Source organism: Myotis daubentonii, chromosome 9, assembly GCF_963259705.1.
Source record: "Myotis daubentonii chromosome 9, mMyoDau2.1, whole genome shotgun sequence".
In the NCBI taxonomy this organism is placed as follows: domain Eukaryota; kingdom Metazoa; phylum Chordata; class Mammalia; order Chiroptera; family Vespertilionidae; genus Myotis; species Myotis daubentonii.
In genome coordinates, this window is record NC_081848.1 from 82,461,558 (window position 1) to 82,481,759 (window position 20,202).

Here is a 20,202-nt window from a genome sequence, read left to right on the forward strand (position 1 = left end):
CAAGCTCCCTCTGATCATCTCCTGCAGGAAACGGAAGAGGGCGCTCTCCTCGCACAGATGGGAAGTCCCCCCTTTACTGGGGCTGCTGAGCTGGAAGTGAGCTCTTTGGGGGACAAAGAAGAGATGGACAGGGTGTCCAGAGGGGAGGTGTGGGCAGGTGTGCAGCACGGGGGTGTGGCCGAGAGGTGAGCAGACATGGGCATGGGCACATGTTATGCCAGAGCATGTTGGTGTCAGTGAGTGAGTATATGACTCCCAGGAATTCTCAAATGCCCCATCAAGGGCCGCCCACCTTGCGCCGGGCCTGAGTGATTCTGAGTGATAGAGCCCCGACCTGCACAGCCAGACACGGTGCTCACCAGGGCCCACATTTCATATCCATCACTCCTTTGACTACAAACTGTCATGACCCCATTTGACAGATGAGAAGACTGAGTCTCAGGAAGGTTAGGTAACATGCAAAGCTCCTTACCCAGTGAATAGAGAGAAAGATCAAACCTAGTCTGCATGTTACCAACGTTGTGCCCTTAACAATCCCAGAGCATCCCAGGCGGGCGTGGGCAGCTGAAGTCTGGGCGCCAGGCCAAGACCCAGCTGGGGACCCAGGGTGTGACTGGAGTTGGTGGCAGGGCAGTGCACTTCTGGAGATTGCATGAGCAGGAAGTATGTTGCCCTCATCCCACTGGGAATGCGAAACACGCCTGTCTCACACAAGTTCTATTTTAGGATCGCTCTGAGGCCAGCCAGCACCTCTCCTCCCTGACTCAGCTGAGCGGGGTCACAAGGGCCCGACCATCATGACCAGGGTGGGTGGCTGTTGCTGGGTGAAGTGAGGGTGGCTGCCAACTGGAAGTCTGCTGGGGAGACATGGTTGAGAGAAAAGCTTTTGACTACAGGCGTCATGTGTCAACCTGACCGAAGATGGAACAATTTGAGTATCAAAAAGAAACACATCAGATATGTGAATAATGATATCAATCCTATATAATAAAAGCCTAATATGCTAAGTGTCTGGTTGTCTAGTCATCCCTTCAACCAATCAACGCATAATATGTTAATGATATGCTAAGGCCCCTCAACTGCTCGCTATGACATGCACTGATCACCAAGGGGCAGACAGTCAAATGGTAGACCAGTCCATATGACATGCACTGACCACCAGGGGGAAGATGCTTTGACCGGTAGGTAAGCTTGCTGCTGGGGTCTGGCTGATGGGGACTGAGTGAGATAAGCCAGGCACACCCTCCCCAGCTGGTGAACTGACCACATCCCTTCCTGGCCCCAATTGTGTACCAGTGGGTCCCTCAGCCTGGCCTGCACCCTCTCACAATCCAGGACCCCTAGGGGGATGTTGGAGAGCCAGTTTTGTCCGGATCCCGCAGGGAAGGCCAAGGGACCAAACTGGTGCATGAATTCGTGCACCAGGCCTCTAGTGTGTTCATAATGACATTTTTAAAAATGCATTGGTTACCTTTGGAGGATACAAAAGAATCACCATATTATTTCAAAAGCTGGTAAATAAAGGTAAAGATTCAAGGATTTCCTAAGTGAACCGTACTCAGACAACCAAGTTAAGAATGACAGCAAAACCCAAAGCCACAAAACAAAACTTAAATGGTGGCTACACTTCTATATGCAAAGGACTAGAAAACACCTGGCAGGACACAGACGGAGCCACACAGAGCAGGGACTGTGTGACAGGGGGTGGTACAGGGGACTTTAGCCTCAATGTTAGGTTTCTATTTGGGTTTGGGGGAGGGGGAGGGGGGCAGTTAACAAGGAAGATGTGCTCACATATTTGTAGCAGAGATTAAATAAAGCCTTTTGCGTGGTGTTGGGATGCAGCGAGCATTCGGAAATGTGACTGTTATGGAGCCAGAAGGAGGGAGCTACATATGGAGGGAAACAGCGGGATGGAAAGAAAAGCAGAGGGAACAGGTGAGCTGCTTGGAGAGGAGGGTGGATAAGAATGCCTTCCTGCAGCCCCCGCCTCAACCCCACACCGCTGGGAGCCATTCTCCTGTCCCTCCCTCCCCAGCTCCTCCCAGCCATGCAGGACAGTGTGACTGAGGAGGTGGGACTGGGCAGTGGGCAGAGGCTGCCCCCTGAGCCCACCATTCCTGCCTCCTCACGAATGCTCTGGGGAGCCCTCCCGCCCCGGGTAGTGGACCCTCTGGCCTCAACAGGCCCCGTCCCCATCGGAGCCAGAGCTGCAGCCCAGCAAGGAGACCCACATCATCTCCACTAACAGGATTGCGGTGTTTGAGTTAAAAGCTTTCTGGGGACTTACCGGAGCCATCCTCCTGTGCAGCTGTGTCTGTGTGCTGCTGCCTCGGGCCCAGCCTTCTCTGATCAAGAGTTTCGTTTTCCCTCTGACCCAGCCCCGGAAGACAAACACTTCTGAGGCCTGTGTCCTGGTTGCACTGGCTCAGTGTGGCTCTCGCCCAACTTCCTGACTGCATCCCCCTCAAGGCCTCCGCTGTGGGTGGGACCAGCACCTGAGCAGTTCCTTGCACTGAAACACCCTGAAGAGAGGTGAGGTTTCTCTTCTTACTGAGGTGTGCGTTGTGCTTTTTCAAGCAATTGGCCCATTTCACCCAGAATGTCAAGTGTGAGTAACGCTGCACAGGATCCCTGGGAGCCCCGGTGCCCGCAGGCTCTGCAGTAACAGCCCTGCTTCCCGTCCCATCCTGGTAATCAGTGTCGTCTCTCTTTTCCTTTGTCATCTTTTAAAGAGTTTGCTGACATAATCATTGTTTTCAAAGACCCAGCTTTTGTTTGTGCGATTTTCTCTGTTCTGTCTGTGTTTTCAGTTTCACTGGCTTCTGCGCTCTGTTATTTCCTTCCTTGTGCTGGCCTTGGTTTTCTCCTTCCCTTTCCTGTTTCTTGAGGTGGAGCTGGAATTGCAATTGGAGACTTCCTCTTCTCCAATGGGAGCATTTACGTTACACATTTCCCTGTCACTGCTGCTGTCCCTGCATCGCATGGATTTTTATCTATTGTATATTTATTTGTGTGTATTAATTTACTCACCTCAATTTAACACTTTTTTTTAGGGTTCAGGATTGGTTCTCACAGGGGTTATTTAGAAACATGTTGTTTTCTAGGTTGTTTTCTACTTGTCCTAAGATTTCTCTATTCCCCTCTTTTTCTACTTCTGCTTTTTATCTTAATTGAGTGTTTCTTGTTTCCATTTCACCCCAGTTATGAACTCAATAGCTTGGCCCCTCTTCTGTATTCTTAGTGAGGGCTTTAGAGCAGAGACTCTCCACCTCAGCACCAATGCCATCCTGAGCCAGATCAATCCTTGCTGGGGGGCCTGTGTCTTGCAGGACATGTAGCCGTGGGGCTCAGCTGCTGCTGGCGTTCGGTGCCTCCTTGGCCCCTCTGTTCTCGCTCCTCCTTCCTCCCAGGCATGTGTCTGCCTGATTCCATTCTCAGGGTCAGACAAGGACATTTCCCCGCCCCCAATAGCCCTCGTGTCCAGACTCACACAGGATCCTGGGAGGGGCCGGCCCTGCGCCTGGTGAGCAGGGAAAGCAGCCAGCTGGGGGGGCTCTTACAGGAAGTGGTGCGATTCTAGGAAGGCAACTACATCCTCCAGAGCTCAGTCCACCTGCTTTACTGCTCCTGGGAACCACTGCCTCCCCCAGACCAGGCCCACCCCGCACCCTCGCCACCACCTCATGACCTCCTCTGAGCCTAATGACCTTCCAGAGGCCCAGCTCCAAACACCATCACATTGGGGGTTAGGGCTTCAATGTGAATGGGGCCACCAGGGGGACACAAGCATTGAGTCCAAGACAGAGCCCAACTGTGTCTTTAATAGCTTTCACACCAGGCCGTATTTCCCCAATTAAATCTTCCTGTGCTTTTGTAGCTCCATTAAAAGCAGCCTCAATGGCCTGGCTGGTGTGGCTCAGGGGTTGAGTGTTGATCCATGAACCAAGGGGTCTCTGGTTCAATTCCCAGAGGCTCCATCTCCAGTAGAAAGCATGCAAGAGGCAGCCACTGATGAATTTCTCCCATTGATGTTTACCTCTATTCTCTGCCCCTTCCCCAATTTCTAAAAATAAATAAATAAATGCAGTCAATAAAAACATATTTTTTAAAAAACTTAGCCTATATGAGTGTAAAACAGAGAAATCAATAAAGCAAACACCACCCCTGCTGGCTAAGCAAGTCTGGAGACTAACTAGTTGCCGCTAGGATGATGCCTTGACGTCACTGCTCTTCCTGCTCACCTCAGTTCCCCTGAAAATCAATGACACCTTTGATGACCAAGCCAGCGCCAAGGAGGACAGCTGACAGGACAGCTGGCATGGTGACTACCAAACCGACTCCCACAATGGCGCCACAGACCGCTTCGGTGACCTGCAGCACAAGAGACGGGCGTCACACTCCGGGTCAGGGGCCCGGCCACGGACACTCCCACCAAGAATCACTCAGGAGAGACCCGGTTCCCCTCTAACGGAACCACAGAAGGAGTGGGTGTTTGCAGGGCAACAGGCCACCCGGAGAGCGGAGAAGAGGCAGGGAGAGAACGGGTGGGGAAGGAGCTGTGGGTGTGAGGGAGACAGCGGCCCTGTAGGTGCTGAGAGGCTCAGAGAGCCGCAGGGGGTGCCGTGAGAAGGACACAGGCAGTGCCCGGATGGTCTAGGTGAGGGCTGGCCACTGTAGAGCCTAAAGCCAGTGCAGAGTTGGAGCAACCCCCCTGTGAGTTCGCATGACCCAGGGCTGGGCCGGGATGGTTCTGGGCGGCCCAGGAGCTGAGCCCGGCCCAGGCACAGCGTGGGCGCTGGGGGAGGAGCTGCTGATCCCATGTCGTGACTGGGCAGCGGCTCCTGGAGCGAGATCACGTGCTTCTGCACTGAAGGGGAGGGTCCTGGACAAGGAAGTGGATACTCAGTCAGCAGGGATGAGGTGGTGGAGACGCCTGGATGGTCCCTGAGGGTCGTGCACTCGGCAACCCTATGTGAGCCACCCCTGCCCACACGGATGCCCGGCCACTGTCAGCGGAGGGAATGGTCTGGTTCCTGGGGACAGGGACACGGGCTGAGGACACACCTGGTCGCTGCGGTGGACTCCATAGTGCAGCTCCTTCACGAAGTGTTCACAGTTGTCCATGCTTATCTTGTAGACCCTCCTCTGCCTGACCAGCTGCTCCGCCTGATGCACAATATCGCTGGGAGGCAGCAGTGGGTACTTCGGGTCATGCTTGTTATTGACACGGTACATGTCTTTCCTGGCCACCTTCTTCAGCAGCTCCTTCTTGACTATGACACTCTCAGACCCGGAGGACATGAGGTTGGCCAACGCAGCTCCCGTGATGTCACCTGTGGTTCCCAAAGAGGAAAGAGGCCGATGGTCGGGGCTGAGATTGGCAAGCAGGCAGCCCCACTGCCCTGGGCATCATCAGTGAGGATGAGCTGGGGAAAGGCCGGCCCCTGCCTGGCTTCAACCTCAAACACAGGCCGACCCCCGCCTGGGTGCCCTTGGAGAAGTCACAGATACACCTGGACTCTGGCTCCTCATTTCTAAAGCCAAGGATGTGGATTCTTCTAAAGGCCCCTGTGGGCGCAGACGTCCCTGAAAGATGCAGGAGGGGCAGAGGGTACGGGGCACAGACCCCAGGTGCGGCCCAGCCAGAGCGGGGTGGGCACTCAGCGGCCAGGGTGACATGTTTCCAATAGTAGGAAAGGAGGCTGCTGAGCAAGCCCAGGCCTGACCTGCAAACCCGGAGCCCCACCCACCGTGTGGCCTCAGGCCAGTCCCTTCTCCTCTCAGGGGCTGTCATCACTACAGATGGAAGGGCCTGGGTCAGGTGGTGGCCACACTCTCCCAGCTCTGAATTCTCAGATTTGCCCCTAACAGGACGCCCGCCTCCTGCCTCACCCAGGCTTCTGGGAAAGCTGACAGGAGAAGGCAGAGTGATGGGCCCTGGAACCCTCAGGGAGGGGCCAGTGGACCTGCCGGATGGAGCTGGGCTCACAGAAAGCCTGTTGGTATGACGTCAATCTCTGAACTGCCAGCTCATCCAATGACCAGCTTCTACATTCACTGGCTGTGTGTGTGTGTGTGTGTGTATGTGTACACTTTAGTTCACCAGTTCTTATTTTCTTTTTAAAAGGGCATTTGACCCTGGCCAGTGTGGCTCAGTTGTTTGGAGCACTGTCCTGTACACAGAGAGTGCGAGAGAGAAATATCTCACATTGATGTTTCTCTCCCTCTCTCTTTCTCCCTTCTCTAAAAATCAATGAAAAAATATTCTCTGATGAGGATTACAAGAAAATAAAACGGTAAGTTATTCCTCAAAAAGCCTAAGTTTTTAAAGCCTGCATTTGGCTTTAAAATTCACATGTGAATGCACACACCTGCTGTACAGCTCGTTGTAATGATGGCACCGTCCGCCATGAAATGCAGGCACCAATTTTATTTGGCGAATTCCCTGCTGTTGAGTGGATTCCAAACTTTTGGCCTTTGCTTTAATGCCAGGATGCTCTGGAAGGGAAGGGAGGTTGGCTCAGTGCCCGCCAGGCCCCTCCCGGGCTCCCCCGTGCTGTCCTGCATCCCACCCTGCACGACCGGGAGGTGGGGTTCTCATTGCTCTACAGAGGGTGCAACTGAGCTCAGGGGGTGAAGTCACGCGGGCGTCACAACTCAGCAAGCGGAGGCCCCAGGACCCCAAACGGGTCTGCTAAGTGGGAGGCCACGCTCCTTCCATGCCTCTGAGCCGGCTGTACGCTGTGTCCTCCTCATCTGCCCCCAGAACATCGAGCACACACAACGGGGTGCTTCCCTGGGACAGTGGGTTGGCTGGAAGTGAGCCCCAGTATCACCTGGAACAAAGGCCAACAGTCCGTCCTGCACGAACTCGCTGCTGAGGAAGAGGAGCGGCTGCAGACCTACCAGGGAACCTCATGCAGCCAATGGCCAGGGGGAGCCCCCCATCCGGGCACTGGGTGAGAACAGCGCATGAGTGTGCAGCCGCTAACACTCCCACCTCTGCCCTGAGCTTCAGCGGAGAACCAGCCTCACCTGGAGTAGGCAGGTGCACCACGTAGCCATCCCCCACATAGACGGCCCAGTGCGCGTAGCCAGGGCGGAAAAATCTCAATCAGGTCTCCAGGTTTCGGTTCGGCCTGTGACTGAAAAACCAGAGACAGGCTGAGGTTAGTCCTCACAGGGAACATTCTAGAACCTGACCTGTAAGGAGCCCCAGCCCAGCCTGCAAGCTCCCTCTGCTCATCTCCTGAAGGAAACAGAAGAGGGCGCTCTCCTCGCACAGATGGAAAGTCCCTCCTTTACTGGAGCTGCTGAGCTGGGAGTGAGCTCTTTGGGGAACAAAGAAGAGATGGACAGGGTGTCCGGAGGGGAGGTGTGGGCAGGTGTGCAGCACGGGGGTGTGGCCGAGAGGTGTGCAGACATGAGCATGAGCACATTTTATGCCAGAGCATGTTGGTGTCAGTGAGTATATGACATCCAGGAAGTCTCAAATGCACCATAAAGAGCCACCCACCTTGCGCCGGGCCTGAGTGATTCTGAGTGATAGAGCCCCGACTTGCACAGCCAGACACGGTGCTCAACATGCCCACATTTCATATTCATCACTCCTTTGACTACAAACTGTCATGACCCCATTTGACAGATGAGAAGACTGAGTCTCAGGAAGGTTAGGTAACATGCAAAGCTCCTTACCCAGTGAATAGAGAGAAAGATCAAACCTAGTCTGCATGTTACCACGCTGCGCCCTTAAAATCCCCGAGCATCCCAGGTGGCGGGGGCCGCTGAAGTCTGGGCGCCAGGCCAAGACCCAGCTGCGGACCCAGGGTGTGACTGGAGTTGGTGGCAGGGCAGTGCCCTTCTGGAGTTTGCATGAGCAGGAAGTCTGTTGCCCTCATCCCACTGGGAATGGGAGATAGGCCTTTATTACAACAAATCTGTTGGGGTCCAACCCCAGCAGGTCCAGGGGTCCCCAAAGATGTGGACGAGTCTGCGAAGAAGGAATGACACAGAGACAGCGTTCAGTTGATCAGCACCCTAGCCAGGCTCTCTAGCCAAGTTCTGGTCAGGACCTCCAGCCAAGTTCTAGTGTTTATTGTCTTGTTACATCTGTATTTATACCAGTTGATTTTAATCCTGTCAATTTCTATTGCAAAGGCTGGGCGTTTCTTATCTCCATTCCAGGGAGTAAAGATTATGTAGCTTAAGTGTGATCGTTTGTAGTTAAAGTGGTTAACGACCCGCCTGCTCCTTAGTTAAGGGGTTTTATCCCCTCCCTAACTTCAGGGGAAAATTCCTACCTGGGGAAACAACCTTTCTCGGAGAGGTGACCTTGGTTAAAAACATAGCGCTAAGGGAAGCAAACATATTAAGAACAGTATGCTATATATGCCAGGTCCCTTGAAACATAGATGTTTCTTTCCTGCAGCGACTGTGTCAAGCAGCAAGGATGGACCGGCTTCTGGCACAAATCTATTTTAGGATCGCTCTGAGGTCAGCCAGCACCTCTCCTCCCCTGACTCAGCTGAGTGGGGTCGTGGCTGTTGCTGGGTGAAGTGAGGGTGGCTGCCAACCGGAAGTCTGCTGGGGAAACATGGTTGAGAGAAAAGCTCTTGACTACAGGCGTCATGTGTCAACCTGACCGAAGATGGAACAATTTGAGCATCAAAAAGACACACAGCAAATATGTGAATAATGACATCAATGCGTTCATAATGACACTTTAAAAAATATGTTAGCCACCTTTGGAGGATGCAAAAGAATCACCATATAATTTTAAAAACTGGTAAATAAAGGAAAACATTCAAGCATTTCCTAAGTGAACTGTACTCAGACAACCAAGTTAAGAATGACAGCAAAACCCAAAGCCACAAAACAACACTTAAAGGTGGCCACACTTACATATGCAAAGGACTAGAAAACACGGGGGAGGAGGGGGTGCAGGGGACTTTAGCCTCAATGTTAGGTTTCCATTTGGGTTTGGGGGGAGGCTAACGAGGAAGATGTGCTCACATATTTGTAGCAGAGATTAACTAAAAGCCTTTTGCATGGTGTCGGGATGCAGTGAGCATTCGGAAATGTGACTGTTACGGAGCCAGAAGGAAGCAGCAACACATGGAAGGGGAAGAGAGGGATGGAAAGAAAAACAGAGGGAACAGGTGAGCTGCTTGGAGAGGAGGGTGGACAAGAACCCTTCCTGCAGCCCTCGCCTCGGCCCCACATCGCTGGGAGCCGTTCTCCTGGTCCCTCCCTCCCAGCTCCTCCCAGCCAAGCAGGACAGTGTGACTGAGGAGGTGGGACTGGGCAGTGGGCAGAGGCTGCCCGCCCTGAGCCCACCATTTCTGCCTCCTCAGGAAGCTCTGGGGAGCCCTCCCACCCTGGGTAGCGGACCCTCAGGGCTCGGCAGGCCCCGTGCCCCTCGGTGCCAGCGCTGCAGCCCAGCAAGGAGACCCACATCATCACCACTAACAGGATTGCGGTGTTTGAGTTAAAAGCTTTCTGGGGACTTACCGGAGCCATCCTCCTGTGCAGCTGTGTCTGTGTGCTGCTGCCTCGGGCCCAGCCTTCTCTGATCAAGAGTTTTGTTTTCCCTCTGACCCAGCCCAGGAACACAAACACCTGCACTTAAAACCACGCATCGCGGGCTGTGCTCCTCTGTGAGACATGTGTCCAGCTGACCTGTGAGGTGATTCAGTGAGGGGAGGGTCATGTTCTTCACATTTAGGTTTAGCATGTATTACCATATGCTACTAATGAATAAATAATTTTTAAAAAATAAAAATGCTAATGAAAGATCACACAGAGTCTACTCTTTGTTCAAAGCAGGGCCCAGGTACAGGCCAGGTAGACACGTAGGCCTGGAAACCAGCCAGAGAGAAATCGAAGTCCACATGCAGAGTCAGACGGATTCGGTGGTGGCCACGGTCAGTGCCCGAACACCAGGACTGACCATGACCAGAACACACCAACAATCCCAGCAACCTCTAAGCAGATGGAACCAGGCAAAACGTGTCATCAGAGGCGCATGCCCCACACGGGGAACAGGGCGCCCGCTCGCTCCTCGCCCTCCCCCCTTTCCCCTTCCCCCAACACACACACACACACACACACACACAGTTCAGAACCACATCCCAGACCAAGTGGAAAGGCAATTCCACCCCTGCCTGGGTGTGGAAAGGCCCTTGCTACCCACCCAGATAAGATTCTCTCCTCTGATACCCCCCTGTGGGCTGTAACCTCCTGGGCAAACAAACAGGAAGGGGTGGGTTGAGTGGGGGGGCCCTTAGCATCAGCGCTGTGGGGCATGTGGGAGGGCAGCAAGGATCAATAACTTACCATCTTCAGGCTCTGAGCATAAAGCGGTACTGTCAGGAGGCAGGTGGGCAGGAGCTGAGCCTGGACAGCTCTCCAGGATGGACATCTGCGGACCAGCGACCTCACAGCACACGCGGTCTCGTCCCCCTGAGACTCGCTTTCTCCCAGCATCTCCACTCCGTTCTCCTCTGGTGGCAGCAGGACCATCTGGGCAGTATTTCCCACCCTGGATTCTGGAGGGAGAATGAGGGGTTGGCTTAGCCGATTCCCTGCTGTTTCATTGGTCAGAGCCCTTGGAGCCGGCCCCCCTGGATGCTGGACACCTCGCAGTGGTTGGCCTAGGGTCAGGTGATCTCCGTTTGTCCAATCAGTGCCATCCCCTTGCGACATCACAGCCCTGCTTCCCTGAGCAGGAGGACTTGGCTGGGCGCTAGCAGAGCCCTCAGGTAGGGCGGTCACAGTGACTGGGGGTTGCACAGGCAAGGCGGGAGGGGTGGGATCTCAAACAAAGAACTTGTCTGCATATATGCATAACCCATGGACACAGACAGTAGGGTGCTGAAGGCCTGGGGTGGGGGTGGGCCAGAAGGGGCCAATGGGGAGAAAAAGAGGACATAGGTAATAGTTTCAACCATAAAGATTAAAAAGAAACCGCCCTGTCCCCGTTCTGGGGCTTGTATTTTCACCGTAGTGTTCAGGGGATCAGAAAGCCCCAAAGTGCTCCTAATGGGGCAGAGAGTGCGATGGGCAGGCACACACCCAGCCTGCTGGCAATCTAGGCATGTATATGTATTTTTAATTATATAAAGGCCTCTAGAAGGCAAGATCAGCATCCATATTCCTCACCTCTAGCTCTTAGCCACCTATTTCCCCTCCATGGAGGCAGCCTTATCCGTTTCTTGGTATCCTCCCAGGAATATTGTAGACTACATATACTTATTAATGATTTTTATTAAATCTTATGTCTATGTAGAAGAATATGCATAAGTGTGAGGTGTAAGAAATAACAGTAATGGTGCCAGGTGGGTAGTGGAAGTATAGGGGGAACACTTTTTAAAATATATGATCATTTAACGACTATGTTGCACATCTGAAACTAATACAAAATAATATTGAATGCAAACTGTAATTGAAAAATTAAATGTAAAGTTCTTTTAGCCCAGACGGTGTGTCTCAGTGGTTGAGCGTCAACCTATGAACCAGGAAGTCACAGTCTGAGTCCTTGTCAGGGTACATGCCCAGGTTTTGGGCTCAATACCAGATAGCGGGTGTGTAGGAGGCAGCCAATCAATGATTCTCTCTCATTATTGATGTTTCTATCTCTCTCTCCCTTTCCCTTCCTCACTGAAATCAATACAAATATTTTAAAATTAAAGTTCTTTTAAAAGAGAGAAAGAAATTAAGCATGTAATTGCATTTATCAGTCCAGGGCAGTGACTAACACAGAGCAGAGGCTCAAAAACTGTTTGCTGAATGAGTAAATGGAATAATAATTTAATGCAAATAAAAACATGTATTTGCTGGGATTGGGGGGAAGAGCAATAACAATAAAATACCCATGCACCAACAACCTAACTGAAGAAATAGAAAACAACCAATAACTTAAGGAAGCTTCATGACACAAAGAGGCCTGCACACACGTTTATAGCAGCATTATTCATGATGCTACCAGGTGGACTCCATCAACTGATGAATGGATAAACAAAATGGGGTATATCCATAAAACGGACTATCATTCAGCCATAAACAGGAAGTACTGATACATACTTCAACATGGAGGAAACTTGAGATCATGCTACTGAAAGAAACAAGTCCAAAAGCCACATATTATAAAATTCTATTTATAGGTAATGTTCAGAATGAGTAAATATATAGAGAGACAAAAAGTAGTTTGGTGATTGTTTAGGAGGTATGGGGAGTGGCAGCTGAGGGGGATAGAGTTTCTTTTTGAGATGATAAAAATGTTCTAAAATTGATTGTGGTGATGGTTTCACAACTCCGTGAATCTACTAAACACCACTGAATTTTACACGTTGCATGGGTAAATGTATGGTATGTGAATTATATCTCAATAGAGATATTATTAAAGAAATTAGCCCCATGTTCCTCTCCCTGCTAATGGAGTTGTAGCCAATTTCCTGAATTTTGTGTCTATGATTGTCTTGCTTTTAAAAAATATTTTCTACATATAAATGTGTCCCTTAAATAATACATATTTAGTTTGCATGTTTTGAATGTGGTAAAATCAGAATCAAGCTTCTCACATTGCACACCTTGATGATGTTTGCCCAATATTTGGTTCCTTGTGGATTCGTGTTCATTCCCATCATGTGGACTGTAGCACAGTTTGATCATCCTCTCCTGTCAGTGCACATTGGGGTGTTCCCAGGGGGTTGCATTACCGACAAAGTTGCCATGAGCGTCCTCACACAGGCCTCCCAGTGCACCTGGAGTCTTCTCTAAGCAGAGGCTGTTCCACCTTTTTAACCAAGAGCCACGGTAAGAAGAGAAACCTCACCTCTCTTCAGGGTGTTTCAGTGCAAGGAACTGCTCAGGTGCTGGTCACACCCACAGCGGAGGCCTTGAGGGGGACGCAGTCAGGAAGGTGGGGGAGAGCCACACCCACAGGCCAGGCCCCCAGGGGGGCAGCTGCGGGAGAGGCGAGACCGCGGCTGCAGACCCACCTGAGCTCGTGGAGCCTGGACACGGGCCTCAGAGGCGGGTGTCCATGGCCCCGCAGCTGCAGCCGGGCCTGCGAGGGGCAGGCACATCCCGTGGGCGCTCGGGCCCCACTCACGGCCTCGGGGCTGGCACAGGGAGGCCCTCACCCGCAGCAGGAGGGCACGAGGGAGGAGAGGGTGGGCAGTGGCCCAGGTGACACCCATGGAGGAGCATGACCTGCAGGCGGGCAGGTGGGCGCCCCGGCCTCTTAGATGCCTTTATGGGTGAAACTCACTTGGAAACAGGGAGACGCTGCCCAGAGGCCCTTCTGCCTTCCTGGCCGGAGGACCAGTGGCCGCTGGACCCGGGAGTTGGGAGCCTGTGAGGCCCAGAGAAGCAGGAGCGGGGGTCATGGGGTTCATGGGGGTCATGGGGGTCATGGGGTCATGGGGGTCAGGCTGGGAGAGGCAGCGCCTTCCCGGGCCCCTGCACACAGAGCTACCTGGTGGAGGGAAGGGCTCTGCCAGGTCCCCCGCTGGCTGCCCCCTCCCGCCTGCAGTGTGGCTCCCCGTCTCGCTCCCCCTGAGGCCTGAGAGCTGGGCAGCCTCCCTGTGGCTCCAGCAAAGCCGCGTGCACAGGGGGAGGGAGGGGTGAGCGCAGCTTAGGTGCTGGTTGCCTGGCCAATAGCCACCTCCCCTGCCTGCTGCACCCCCACACACACCTCCACAGCCCTGCCCTTCATTGGGCAGCACTGGCCCCTCCACAGACACAGCTGAGCCCCGGGGAAGCCCCTGCCCACTGCCCAGGACGGGTTCCCATGGAAACGGGCGCAGCCCTGCACAGGGAAGGCGGCCCGGGCCGCAGGGGGCTGTGGGTGAGGGTCTCCCTGCTCAGAGGAGACCAGGGAGTGACAGCAGCTCTGATGCCCGTGGGCGGGCCCGGTGAGAACGTGCCCTGGAGGCTGCTGCCACCACAGCCACCATCGCAGCAGACGCGGGACCCACAGGATGGGAAAGCCGGGGCCCTGGTGCCCGGGAGCTGCTGGGCTGAGCCTGCGCCCGCCTCTGCCTCCTGTTCCAGGGACAGCACCCGCCAGGCTGGGAGCCGCTCTCAGGGGAGCTCTGCTTCTCCCGCCACATGCACCCCGAGGCCACTGAGCCCTGGGCTCCCCGAGGGCCAGGCTCCCGCCTGCTGAGGCCTCCCCGTGGGTCCCGCCCCGAAGGCTGCCCGTGGCTCCTGTCCTCGTGGGGCGGGTACAAGATCAGGGCCCCCGCGGGCCTGGGGCTGACCGCTGGGCCTCCCATGCCCCGTCCTGCAGTGGGAGCCCGTGTCCAGGGCAGGGCAGGGGTAAGGCTTCCCTGCGACGCTCACTGCTTTCAGGCGGCTCCCAGGCCCAGCCATTCCAGGCCTTGAGGTCAGAAATCGTGGGCCTGTCCCCTTAGAGAAATGCTGAGTCCCTTTAACCATTTAGTGTTCAGTCCTTCTGAATAAAAAGGAAAATGAAAGCAAAAGTGTCCACTTGGGTATAAAACCTGTTGCACTAGGAGCAGAAAGCAGACCCTGCCCTGGTGCACAATGGCTTCGGTAAGTCCCCAGCTCTTTCTAGAACCGGCTCTGCAGGGGAGGGCAGCTCCCTGCATTACATGAAGGCCTGGGGCTGTGCTCCTGCTGGTAGCTCCAGCGCTGTCTCTAAGGCTTCCATGGAGACCTGTATGTTGGTGTTCGGGAGGTGTTCAGGACTGGGAGGTGTTCGGGCAGAGGGAGCCCCGCTCTGGGTCTGGCACTGTGTGGGGTCGGGCGCCATGTGGGAGGATGTGCGGTGTCTGGGCTGTGCCCGCCTGAGCTGGGGAAGGAGCTGGAATGTGGGCTGATGGGGGACCCGGGACTTGGGGAGCAGTGGGTTCCGGCCTGTGGGCCTCAGCTGCTGCTGGGGTTCATGCCTCCTCAACCCCTCTGTTCTCGCTCCTCCTTCCTCCCAGGCATGTGTCTGCCTGATGACGCCCATTCAGTTCTCAGCGTCCAACATGGACAGCCGCCCCCATTAGCCCTGGTGTCCAGACTCACACAGGGTCCCGGGAGGGGCCGACCCAGCGCCTGGGGTGCAGGGAAAAGCAGCCAGCTGGGGGGGGGGGCTCTTACAGGAAGTGGGGCGATTCCGAGAAGGCGCCTGCACCCTCCAGAGCTCAGTCCACCCGCTTCACTGCTCCTGGGAGCCACTGCCTCCCCCAGACTAGGACCCAGCTCACTGCCCTGCTCCTGGGACAGTGCCCAGGCCTCACCTCAATCCACCTTTTCCCTTCAGAGTGAGAAATGCCCTTGTTCTCCCTCAGAAGGACACCAACTCTGGGCCTGCCTGGCCTGAGCCCTGGTCCCCTGGCCCTCCTGCTCCCACAGGCCCTGCCCTCCTGTTCCACCCCAGGCTCCTCTCAGGACCCAGGAGATGCAGGGGGGGGGGGGGGCGAACACACAGGACCCCCCTGAATGAGCTCAAAGCCCAGAGGGGGTGAGACAGGCCCAGGGACCACAGCAGAGAATGAGCATGTGGGGGGAGGTGGCGGTCCCGGGGGCTGGGGACCCTGAGCGTGGCAGCTGAGCCAGGCTGGGCCTTCAGGGCAGCTACTCAGAGAAGGGGTCTGCATGGGGGGAGGAGAGGAGGAGTGGGCGTGAGGCAGGGGCTGGGGGCAGAGGGAAGGGGGATGCAGAGGAGCAGATGCCAGAGAGAGCTGTGGGGAGGGAAAGGCAAGGCCTTCAGCCAGCCCAGGGGGCTGAGGGCAGGGAGGGTGAGGAGGGCGGGAAGGGTAAGGAGGGGCTGTGGCTTCCCAGGGGCATCCTGTGCCCTGAGGCCAGGGGAGGGCCATGGACAGATGGGACATTTGGGAAGGACTCCGGGGGTCTTGGGGGACTGGGTGTGGAGGTGAAAGGACAGGAGGCAGGGAACCTTGTCCGGAAACTGTGCGTCACAAAATCCAGAACTGGGTGCCCTGGACCGAGTCATGGGCGGGAGGTGGACGAGGAGGTGAATCAGGAGAAGCGTCCAGGGGGAGTGTGGCTGCTGGGCACCGGCATGGAACGGGGCAAAGGGAGCGGAGCCCTGGCCTCAGGGTGGGCCGCCTGGGGTGAACGCTGCAGGAGATCCCTCATTCGCTGAGATCAGACACAGACACAGAAAAGCTGAAAAATTCTGAAATCATGAAGCTGTGGTGCCCTGGGCGGGACACTGAGGAGCAGGGAGGAGGTGGGCAAGGCAGGGAGGGAGGTCACAGGACCAGGAAGGGACGGGGCAGAGAAGACCCCGTGCAGCCACTGCCAGCTGAGTGTCCCTGGACAAGTCCCTCTCCATCTCTGATCCTCAGTTTCCCCAGCTGAGCAAGGGGTGCTGCTTCCTGCCCCTGGGCTGTGGGAGGTGGCAGTCATGGTGGGGAAAGTGCCAGCAGAGCCTGCTGCCTGAGTGTGTGAGCCCCGTCTGCCCCCTCCCCCACCCAGCTCTGGAAGCTGGGCAGCCACACTGGGGCCTCCTCAGAGCTCAGTCCCCTTACTAGGCTGTCAGTCCCTGTCCCTCAGGTCGGCATCTCCGAGGGCGGGTGCACCGGGGCTGGAGGGGCAGAGGGTGAGGAGAGCCTGTGGGCCATGCACAGCCAGGGCAACAGGCATGTGAACACCTGCGGGCAGCGTGTGAGGCAGAAGCTCAGACTCAGCTGCCCCACGAGGCTGGGATGGGTCTGGGCCCCAGCCTCCGGGAAGGGGCTTTGCACACAGCAATCCTGTCATCACCCTCCAGACACGCGCACAATACACCCACGTCAGCTCGTCTGCATCCTCATGTGTGTGCATGTACACGTAGCACATACAACATACATGTGCACAATACACAGAGACACGCATGCATTACACACACTCTCTGGACAATTCTTCACTCCCCCAAAGCACAAGGTCATGTTTCCAGGCTTCCCTCCCTCGGGGCAACCAGATTCCAGGCTCCCAGTTCCCCAAGGGCAACCTAAAAGCGCCAGAGGCTGAGGGCCTCACAGGGGCCAGAGTCCCCTCCACACGCTCACCAGGCGCTGACATCAGCGTGGACTCCCTGGCCGAGATACAGCTCCCAGCCCCGGCCTCTGCAGCTCCCTGACATCTGTCTCACTCTCCTGGCTGTTTCCTTGCAGTTTCATGAAGAGCCCAAGCCTGGAGACCTGATTGAGATTTCCCGAATTGGCTACTCGCACTGGGCCCTCTATGTGGGCGATGGTTATGTGATCCACCTGGCTGCCCCAGGTAAGGGGGGTTGAGAGTGGGATTTACCAAAGATTTATTAGCCTAATGAGAACAATTCAAAGCCAAATGTCACCCTGGAACCCACGTTGGTTTCTCCCTGGGCAGGGCTTGTGCTCACTGTACATCCGTTTCCCTTGGGGGCATCTCAGTGGTCCCTCAGGTCCTGACCCATCAGTGAAAGAGGCCCGTGGTACCCAGGGAAGCCGGGCTGCTCCCGCATTGGACTCTCTCCAGCTCCGGCCCGTTAGTTGGGCGCGCAGACAGATTTCCCTAAACCAGCAGCGTCTCTGGGGGTCCCGCTCTCAGGAAGGGACTGCCTCTCAGCGCTGTGTCCTGTTGCTCAGAGGATGTCACAGAACAGGGCGTCCTGAGAGGGTTTCCTGAACACCCTCCACGGAACAGCTCTCCCAGGTCCCACATCACAGAGAGTCTCACACAGACACACACGAGCACCTGGAACCTGGATGGACCGCAGGGACAGCAGGAGCAGGATGACAGCCAGTCAGCGGAGCAGGCAGGACCCACACTGTGTATCGTCCCTGAGAGAAAGGTGCTGGGATGGGACCGCGGGCTGGGAGCACAGGGGCTGGGGCCTGCAGAGCAATGGCACCCACACCTCGGACAGCAAGCGTTTGCGTTCTCGCTGGACAGAACCCGTCTCACGATCAGAGGAATCTGCTGGTCACTGACCAGGTTCTGTACGCTGTCACCTACACTGACAGAGTGGAAAACTGTCAGAATGGATGGCCAATAGTAAGCGAAACCCACCTAATGCAGACGACACTTAGGAGGCTGGGAACAGGGAGCGTGAGTGTGAGACCGGGTCCTGCTGTGTGAGTGCAGGTGGTGTTTCCTCAAGGACGGGTGCTGAGTGCAGCCTCAGCCTCGAGACTCAGCACATAAAGGGATCCTGCTGGTTCGCGTGCTCCTTAGTTCCCTCCTCTTAGAGAGCAAAACCCTGCTCAAGGCTCAATAGGATTTGGACGCCACCAGCTGGAAGCGCTGTGTGGATTTCCATGTGGCCAGAGCTGGGCCAGAAAAGGCTGATGATGCCTCAGGGTCCAATATCGGTTGTCAAATGGAGATGAGAGTATTTACCATGAAATTCAGAAGGAGAATAAGTGAGGGAATATATGAAATTTGCACAGCAGAGTCTGAAACACAGTGGGACTAAAACAACTTTGATCTCTTTCTGAAACACACAAGTGCAAAGATGAACAAATACGATTTACTACCGTTGTTTACAATGGATAAGCTATGGACCAGCCAATACTAGGGACTTGGTCAACTAGATGATGTCCATTCATATAATGGAGCACAGTGGCAGCCACTGACCATCACAACATTGATTAACATGAAAAGTCTTCACAGCTCATTAAAGAAAAGAGCAAAATCACTGAAACCTCCAATCACATTGGTGAAGGGACAGAACCAAAGCTCAATAGTGGATTCTTTTCGTGCTTCCTCCCTGCCTGGAATCCTCTCTCCCTCCCAGGCCTCCCCTGAGTTCCTGATACTCCTGTGTCTGGTTCCAGATGAGTACCCTGGGGCCGGCTCCTCCAGCCTCTTCTCCGTGCTGAGCAGCAGAGGGAAGGTGAAAAGGGAGCTCCTGAGTGACGTGGTGGGGGGCTGCCACTATCGGGTCAACAACCACTTGGACCACGAGTACTCACCCCTGCCCGTGAACAAGATTATCAGTTCTGCGGAGGAGATGGTCGGTAAGGAGTTGGCGTACAGTGTTCTGAGCAGGAACTGTGAGCACTTTGTCACCGATCTGAGATACGGCAAGGCCCGGAGCCCCCAGGTAAGGCTCTCGCTGGGGGTCTCCCTCTCCCTTCTGGAGGTCTGCTTGGGGTGGGGGTGACAAGGTAGAGGCAAGAATTACCCTGAATAATTCAAAAGGGAGCTCTCAGGGTATTGTTGGCTGGGAGTCAGGATGTTTGAGAACAAATCTCGCATCTGCTTTTAATCCACTTGGCGTCTTTGAACAGGTCACTTCCTTGTGGCCTCAGTTTCCCCATGTGCAGAAGGAGCGATGTTTGGAGGACGTCTGGGGCCCTGGCCACCACTGTCCCTTTAGGATCCTTCACCTCTAAGATCCACCCTAAAGGCAGCTCCTGATGCCCTGTGTGCTGTCGGGGAAAGTCTGGGCCAACCCCGGACCATGACAGGTCTCCTAAGGCCCCAGAGAGCCCTCGGGCAAGAGATGCTCAAGGTCTGCGGCCCATGTAAGAGCTCAAGAACATGTTCTGTAAGGTCTGGGCACATCCTTACCGCTCTCCTCTTTCCCTCTTAGCAAAGCACAGCTAGTGAGAGGCAGGAGCAGATTCAATCCCCAGTGCTCCCGGCTCTTTCTGCTGAACCACAGCACCTCCAGGGCTCACAGCCCCTGTGATTGGTGATGGGCAGACTGGATGGAGGAGATGAGGGGAGGAGGGGCAGGATTGGGATGGAAATTAAAGATTTGAGTGGTCATGTGGGGTGTTGAGGTGACCAGTTAGACATCCAGGTGAACCTGTTGAGTAGCAGTTTGACGTGTGAGTCTGGAGTTCAGGGCTGAGGTGGGGCTGGAAATAGAAGTTTCCAGGCTGTACTTGGGAACAGTACACAGAGGACAGTGTTTCCTGAGGCCATGGTTTGCCATCCTCTCCCCTCAGCTCTGCCACCACCTCCCTCTGGAGAGGTAGACTAGACCACAGAGTCATTCCCACTTTCACCCCAGAGCTCTGGCCCCAGGAGCCCCCCTCCCCTCCCCACCCCCGTGAGGACCAAATTGCCCCACCCTGGAGGCTCTCACAGAAGGATCCCATCACTCAATCCTGCCAGTTGTCAGGACACATTCGAACAAGCCCAGCACTAACAATGGTCACACCTTCGGCTTCCCAGGAAAAGGGTTGTTGGGACAAGGCCAGCATCTCTGAGAGGCCAGGGCCCGGGAGGTGGGGGTGGGGGGTT

The 20,202-nt window shown here is 55.1% G+C and overlaps 2 protein-coding genes and 1 pseudogene across 15 annotated transcripts in view; 1 reads left to right on the top strand and 2 right to left on the bottom strand.

Annotated features, from left to right (window-relative positions):
* The window catches only part of LOC132241508 (phospholipase A and acyltransferase 3-like), a 189,458-nt gene that overhangs the window by 15,529 nt on the left and 153,727 nt on the right, over positions 1 to 20,202 (bottom strand). Inside the window, exon 1 of one of the 14 annotated variants that reach the window (XM_059710337.1) lies at positions 2,291 to 3,362. The exons of 10 other annotated variants lie outside the window; for them this stretch is intronic. In XM_059710337.1, the coding sequence (XP_059566320.1) occupies positions 2,291 to 2,726 (436 nt within the window). In that variant the 5' untranslated portion in view covers positions 2,727 to 3,362. Of the gene's footprint in view, positions 1 to 2,290; positions 3,363 to 3,806; positions 4,067 to 20,202 lie in introns of those variants that run through there. 3 more of the 14 variants (XM_059710336.1, XM_059710341.1, XM_059710350.1) reach the window with 3 other exon arrangements.
* On the bottom strand, positions 4,972 to 9,462 carry LOC132241695 (phospholipase A and acyltransferase 3-like; annotated as a pseudogene).
* Positions 14,501 to 20,202, top strand: part of LOC132241499 (uncharacterized) — a 234,586-nt gene continuing 228,884 nt past the window's right edge. Inside the window, exons 1-3 of the mRNA XM_059710324.1 lie at positions 14,501 to 14,562; positions 17,139 to 17,247; positions 18,783 to 19,051. Coding sequence (XP_059566307.1) covers positions 14,554 to 14,562; positions 17,139 to 17,247; positions 18,783 to 19,051 — 387 coding nt within the window. The 5' untranslated portion in view covers positions 14,501 to 14,553. The remainder of the gene's footprint in view (positions 14,563 to 17,138; positions 17,248 to 18,782; positions 19,052 to 20,202) is intronic.